General features: G+C 41.9%; 1 protein-coding gene across 1 annotated transcript in view; it reads left to right on the forward strand.

Annotated features, from left to right (window-relative positions):
• Positions 1-2,709, forward strand: part of LOC113479684 (alcohol dehydrogenase 1-like) — a 2,847-nt gene extending 138 nt beyond the window's left edge. Inside the window, exons 2-6 of the mRNA XM_026847939.1 lie at positions 9-95; positions 215-475; positions 787-922; positions 1,443-1,581; positions 2,685-2,709. Coding sequence (XP_026703740.1) covers positions 9-95; positions 215-475; positions 787-922; positions 1,443-1,581; positions 2,685-2,709 — 648 coding nt within the window. The remainder of the gene's footprint in view (positions 1-8; positions 96-214; positions 476-786; positions 923-1,442; positions 1,582-2,684) is intronic.
• Positions 2,710-4,770: the final 2,061 nt, after the last annotated feature.

Consider the following 4,770-nt stretch of genomic DNA (forward strand, 5'->3'; position numbering starts at 1 on the left):
TTGCCAAGATAGATGCTGCTGCACCTCTGGACAAAGTCTGTTTGCTCGGCTGTGGGTTTTCCACAGGCTATGGGGCTGCCATCAACACTGCCAAGGTTGGTATTCAGGCATGTCGAGCACAAGCACCCCATGGCCACCCTCGCATCCTCACCAACCCTGCACAACAGAAACCTCCTCTTCACACTGGAGACTCACAGGGCCCCATGTTGTACAGGTAAAACCAGGCTCCACCTGTGCTGTCTTTGGCCTTGGAGGAGTTGGCCTCTCTGTTGTGATGGGCTGCAAGGCGGCCGGAGCTTCCCACATCATTGCCGTTGACATCAACAAGGACAAGTTTGCCAAGGCCAAGGAGCTGGGAGCCACTGACTGCATCAATCCTCGAGACTTCAAGAAGCCCATCCAGGAGGTGCTCACTGAGATGACCGGCCATGGGGTAGACTACTCCTTTGAGGTCATCGGGCAAGTGGATACCATGGTAAGGTGGCATTTCAGCACATGTCCTCCCTCCCAGCTCTTTCACAGCCTCCCCCATCAGGGCAAAATTCACCCTGTTAGGAAGCTCCTGCTGCCTGCACTGCTGGGCACATCTTTGCTCAGAAAGGCAGTCTATGGGCTGTGGCAGAAAATGACATACAAGTCTCAAAACAGGCACTGAGCTCTCCATGCCTGCTGCACAAGGCAGTAGGTGTTTCCAGATTACCAGGGAGGGGAGATGACCACGCAGAAGGAATGCTTTTCTGACAAACTCATTAGAACGTTCTCCAATTCGCCTGTCTGTCCCATCAGATTGCTGCCCTGGCTTCCTGCAATATGAGCACTGGCGTCTGCGTTATGATTGGGGAACCAGCTTCTGGTTCAGTGATTCCCATCGATCCTGTGCTTCTGCTGTGTGGGCGTACATGGAAAGGAACTGTGCTTGGAGGTATGAAACTTAGGAAAACATTCTAGATAGGCTTTTCAGCCTTCTCCTTTCATGGTACTTTCCAAATATCTCTGGAACAGGTACCCTTCAGGGCATATGAATAACTCTCCCCTTGAAAATCAGTTTTGCCATCTGAGCAATGTCCTCAGCTGCAGGACAAAGGACACTTTTCCTTGAAGTCATTATTGACTAACCTCTTGGTCATACAGAATAGTTCAAGCTTGGCAATGTCCCAGAAGCCCTATTTGAGAGGGTTCAAGAAAAACACAACTAAAGAGGAGCACAGCCTTTCCACTGTATACATAGGAAATGAAACATGCTAAGAAACCTGTAACAGTTTCATACAGTTGAATGCACACAACTGTCTGTGCTAACCCAATCTCCTGTCAAGGAGAGGAATATTTCTCACATGATAAAGGCACCAGTACTGGTCACTCAGTCCTGACCCTCACAGCAACATTACCTTACCAAAACAACATTTCTCTGATTATTCACTGTGGGTGATTTCTCCCATTTTTAGGTTGGAAGATGCAAGATTCTATGCCCAAATTAGTTTCCAGCTATTTGGAGAAGAAATTCAACTCAGACTTACTGATCACGCACACGCTGCCGATTGCTAAAGTAAATGAAGGATTTGAGTTGTTACGTGCCGGAAAAAGGTGAGACCCTGACTATCAGGAGAGAGGTACAGCAGATGCCACCTCCACCTAAAATTCAAACAGCCCAAACACTCTGGCAGGCAGAGAGATTATGCAACGCTGCCTTCTCAAAAAGCATTGGAACCTTTTGAGGAAGCAGGGACCAGAGCCATCTGTCAGGAGAATCCACCCGGAGTGAAGAGCCCACACTCAGCACAGGGAACACTCCTGTTCACAGTTCAGCTCAGCAGAGATCCTGCGGCCCCTGTGCTGCATTGGAGTTCTTCCTGCCACATGGGATGTCTGTTGATTGAATGCACTGCATGGGCCGAGTTTGAGTGAGGCATTAGTAAAGGCATTAATATATGCCTTTGTGTTTTAATTAAAAATTTTCAAAGGGTTTGAACTACTGCAGTCAGTGGAAAAGATAAGATTTATACTTAGCACCTGAAGTGCAGTTCAGAGTCTATTCCACAAAGTGATTTCTGTCAATTGTTCTTCCATTTTTCTACCACTTTGATACTGACAGGAAACAAACATAAGACACAAAGGGGGCCAGAACACTGACTATCGAGATGAAGACAAAGACCTTGAGTCCTGTGCCTATCTGTACAAACGTCTGACCTAACTGATCAGTTATTAAATCTTGTCTGATACATAAACATGTATAGTGTCAGGATATGAAATATTGTTGAATGCAGATACACAGTATCTGTCATTAAAAAGTTAATCATTAAATCCATGCCTACTGACATACAAGATTGATTTTATTTTCCATCTATTAATTGGATAAGGAAAATATAATCCTCCTTTTGTAAGGTATACACAAAGCTGCACAGCAACAAGATCTCAGTATCAGTTCCCCCCCATACTCACATACATTTCAAATGCTTTGCAGAAATGCCAGATACTCGTGGCACTTCACAACTGCAAGCAGGTCACAGTATTTGTAAAATTTCTTGTTTTAAACTTTAAACACTAGCAACCATATAGGACATCAGTAATACAGCATTTGTCCTCTGCATGAGAAAGAAGGTGGCCAGTCCTCAGGCACACCTGCCTGTCCCACTGCCTGCTCCTGAACCACAGCACCTCTAACTCCTCCCTTCCTTTCCACTTTTCAGTATTCGCAGTGTCCTGCTCTTCTGAAGGACACAGCCACAAGAGGCCAAGCGGAGGGACCAGCACAGCAACTCTGAGCTCTCCAACTCTTGCACAATGTAAAACATGGAATGGTAATCAAAACCCAATAAAATAAGGCCCAAAGGCTGTGTAAAGTGGGTCTGTCTGAACAACTTAAAGAATATTTTTTTTTTCATCTAAGCACTTGACCATCAGTCCACTTTCAAAGTGGAGTGAAGATTACAAAGCACATGAAAGCACCTAATCCTGGAGAAGAACCACATCTTTGCTCCACCAAATCTTCTGAGTGAACTGACAGGAGAGCAGGCATGAAGGATATGTGAATCAACTATAGAGCTGGGTGTGGTAATCATGAGTCTACAATGTAATGCCATGCTGATTCATGAATGCTGCATTTTTTTTGTATCCTAACATTAACAGATTTTGATTTTTTAAAAATATTATTATATCTATCATTTTGTTCAGCAGCTTAAGAGTTGGGTTCTGCTGACTATATATACCATTGTAAATGGTTCCTGATCCAAGAAGGAGTTTATGTCGTTATTGGTAGTCTTGTAGGAAATTATTCTATTCCTTAGGTATAGAAAAATGTCCTTTCAGCCACATGGAAGAAGGATTCCTTTCTAGTGGACAGGCCTTTTTTAGTCAATCATTTCCTTCTAGGCTAGAGCTGGTGGCATCATGAAGGTCATCATGGCTGAATTAGGCATGTGAAAACTTACTTTGATTACAGACAACACAAGTTCTTACACAGCAGGCCCAGGAATGGGAGAAGGACTGGCAGAAGGATGAACTGTCTTTTAGTGCTGGGCTAAGCAGTTAAGGGTGAAGAAAAAGGGAAGCATAGAGAAGAGAGATAGGGAGAGAACACAGGTCTAAAGATAAGAAGGATACACACCTCAGCAAAGATTTTTATTTTAAGTTCAAAAGAACTCTCATTGCTTTTTCTAAGAAAATGCAGTATTTCAAAGCTATAATCAATATACGGCATTTTTGACACACTGGGGTCAAGTTCACATGTGTAACTAGGAAAAAGTGATTCTCTTTACTGGCATTTAACAATATCATCTCTATTTTCAACCTTTTCATCCATCATCTGTTCCTTTTATCAGTCTCTCCTTGGCAGCAGCTTAAAGTTGAGTGATATCTAGTGATTCTAGCTGGTTGCCAAATTACACATAATAACCATGTGCATTCAATATTTTAATGTGTGACATTTCTTTCCAGAGTAGCAATGGGAAGGACACATTACTCTTTGGAGTGGTTTCCATTATTTAGCTTATCTATTTCAGCTACAACTCTATTTTAATCAATTCTACTGCTCAGTTTCTTCAAAATAACAAAAAGACCATCTCTTCTAGAATGTAAATGCAGACTCAGCGGTCTAAAACTACTCTCAATAAAACAACAGTAGATTTATGCAAGATATATTTTAACCCAGAAAAATATATACTACTGTGTCTTAACAGTTTATATGGGCAATGAGCCATATATGTGATAGGAAAAATGGAAAGGAAACCAATGGGTTTGCTCCATAACATATACATGAAGCATTGTAGTATCAAACATTGTTCTCTGCTGATGCTTACATACTGTTAGAGGTGAATGTAGAGAGCAACCAGCTCTGAACAGACCATTGCTTAAAATATTTTTATTTTCTGTTTGAGTATTTGTGACTGTACTGTTTTCTTATACTTGAGAGAAGACAATCACACACTATTTCTCATCAAGTGTCCCCCTTCGAGGTTTTTCACATTGTAGAAGTAACACAAACACAAATGTCAATCAATCTTTGCTTCTAGAACCCTGTAAACTAGCACTATGTGAATGTAGTATATTATCTGAATGATCCTTTGGTGTTTATTTTAAGCTGAAGACTCTGAGCTCTGACTTACACAAATGCTGTGACAGCCATGCCAAATACTTCCACAGGGGATATCAATATTTTAAATAAAACCTAGTTCCAATAAAAATCCAATACATCATAAAATTGTTGCATTTACACCATCACTTCAGAGAAATTGATGGTGATGTGCTCTTCTATTCATATCAACAAAATGGTAAGCA

Source organism: Athene cunicularia (genome assembly GCF_003259725.1).
Source record: "Athene cunicularia isolate RWA chromosome 4 unlocalized genomic scaffold, athCun1 chr4_part2, whole genome shotgun sequence".
Taxonomy (NCBI): domain Eukaryota; kingdom Metazoa; phylum Chordata; class Aves; order Strigiformes; family Strigidae; genus Athene; species Athene cunicularia.